The sequence below is a fragment of the Egretta garzetta genome, unplaced genomic scaffold (genome assembly GCF_000687185.1).
Source record: "Egretta garzetta isolate BGI_Z169 unplaced genomic scaffold, ASM68718v1 scaffold21, whole genome shotgun sequence".
NCBI lineage: Eukaryota > Metazoa > Chordata > Aves > Pelecaniformes > Ardeidae > Egretta > Egretta garzetta.
The window spans coordinates 1,800,576-1,802,703 of NW_009258668.1; the positions used below are offsets into that span (position 1 = coordinate 1,800,576).

General features: G+C 62.5%; 1 protein-coding gene across 1 annotated transcript in view; it reads left to right on the forward strand.

Moving 5' to 3' along the window:
• The first annotated feature begins 168 nt into the window (after window positions 1-168).
• Window positions 169-2,128, forward strand: part of ABHD12B (abhydrolase domain containing 12B) — a 12,242-nt gene continuing 10,282 nt past the window's right edge. The window contains exons 1-4 of the mRNA XM_035888434.1: window positions 169-276; window positions 1,125-1,222; window positions 1,444-1,571; window positions 2,047-2,126. Of these exons, the coding sequence (XP_035744327.1) occupies window positions 169-276; window positions 1,125-1,222; window positions 1,444-1,571; window positions 2,047-2,126 (414 nt within the window). The remainder of the gene's footprint in view (window positions 277-1,124; window positions 1,223-1,443; window positions 1,572-2,046; window positions 2,127-2,128) is intronic.

Genomic DNA, 2,128 nt, shown 5'->3' on the forward strand with positions numbered 1-2,128 from the left:
AATCCCATACCACGGCCTCATCCCCACGTCACCCAGCCACGGCCATAATCCCATACCATGGCCTCGTCCCCACGTCACCCTGCCATGACCGTGATCCGATAGCTCGGCCATGCCCCCCCCTCCCATTATGATGCCATGCTGTGGCTGTGTCCCCTTGCTGTCCTCATGATGTCACATGGTGGCCTGTTGCCATGCCAGCTGTCAGAGGTGCCCCTTGGTGGGCACGTCCCTCCCCCCCCGCCCCGGTCTGGACCCGTCAGTTCTCACCTGCAGCAGGTATTGTGCAAGGGCGGGTGTGAGCGCTCGCCTCTGCACTTGAATATTAGGTGTAGACCAAGAGCAGCACCTCATAATTAACTGCAGCGAGCGGGCGTGCGTTGCTGGCCCATTGCTGCCAGCGTACAGCGGGACTGCTCAGACCAAAGTCTCGGGGTGCAACTGGGGGTTGAGGAGCTCCCCCCGTGGTTCCGGCACAGCTCACGCCACCCTGCAGCCTCCCAGGAAGATGCCTGTGCCCGGGGGACCATTGCCCTGGCACCCCCTTTGCAACCCTTTCTCGGCATCTTGCATCATTCCCCAGGGCAGGCAATGGACTAAATCCGCTTCTGCGGGAGTGCTGGTGACCCCGGGCACGCGTTGGCAGGGACCGAGCTGTGCTTGGACGTCTGTCTGAAACCCCTGCCCTAAATCCCCCGACGCCCAGCTTAGTTACCCCATCGCCTGGCACCGTCAGCCCACGCGGGACGTTGATGCCGGGCAATCTGCAGCTCTTGGCTATCCTTTCCCTTCCTTCTCGGAGGCTGGGGCTGGCCGGCGGCTCGCTGCAGAGGGCCTGGGGTGGCTGGATGTGTCCCCCAGCCCTTTGGGGCAGGATGCTGTGGGAGGTGGTCACGCTCCCCACCCTGTGCTGGTGGCACTGGGGAACATCGCTCTGGGGACCGGTTTCTCCCGTGGTGCTGTGGGCTCTCCATGCCCCTTTCCCAGCTTTCCTCCTCATCCCTGGAGAATGGTAGAGGCTCTTGGTGCCAGGCTTGGGGACACCCCCCTGACTGTGTCTTACCAGCCGTGGCTCAGGGTGTTGCCACAGAGTATGGGTCACTCCTTATTGCCGGTTTGTCTTGCAGCTCCTGGCCCTGGCACATGCCTTGCCCTTCCCGCCTGCCGGCATCCCGTGGGAGGCTGCAGGGATCCGGGTCCTGGCCTCTCATGACGCCGTGTCATGGTGGTGTTGCTCCGACACCTCAGCTCCATTCCCCAAAACCCAAACACAACCCCGGCGTGGGGAACCAGTTCCTGGTCCCAGGGGGACACAAATGGCAGCCTCAGGCCCTTGCGGTGGAAAAGCCGCTGTATCCAGCCATCACACCTGGGGCTGGGAATGGGGACCCCCAAAGCCCTAGGGGCGGGGGGGCGACATGTGCTAACAAGGTGCCTTCCTTGCAGGGGCTGGCTGGCCTGGTGCCCCCGCCTGCGCACCCTCCTCCTGGACCTGCTCCTCATCTACATCTCCGTGCCTTTCCTCATCCGCCTCTTCCCGGTCTTGCTCACCAAATTCGTCTTCCTGAATTTCTGTGAGTGCCCCGGGGCTGTTCCAACTGGGAGAGCCCCACCCTGGATTTCAGCAGGCAGGGGGCTAGGAGGGGGGGGGGGCCTCAAACTGTGGGTGGGGCTGCACCCAGCACCCCGGGTGGCACCGGGACAGCCCCTGTCCAAGCCCCCCTTTGCCATGGGCTTGCAGAGGAGGCACGGAGGGACCTTTCCCGTTGGCGCCTCGTGTTTTGCAAGCTGTAATAACCCAGTGCCACCGACCCTGTTTACTGCCTAAATTGCGACACATCTGGGCACGCGGAGCCTCAACGGGGCAAGAAATCCAGGTGGGAGGAGGTGGCAAAGGGCTGTGCTTGCCTACCCGCTCCCGGAGCATGGCCCTTGGCTTGCGGGCAAATTATTTCAAAAACGTAACACGTTGCTTTGGAAAATGTGCGGAAGCAGCTGGTTAGGAGGGGTTCTGAGTTGCCCGCGTGATGGTTGTGGTTTCTCCATCAGTGGCCTTCCCCTTCTTTGTGGACCTTCGGCGGCCGGAGCTGCTGCTGAACAACACCATCAGCCTGTACCTCGCCACCGAGAC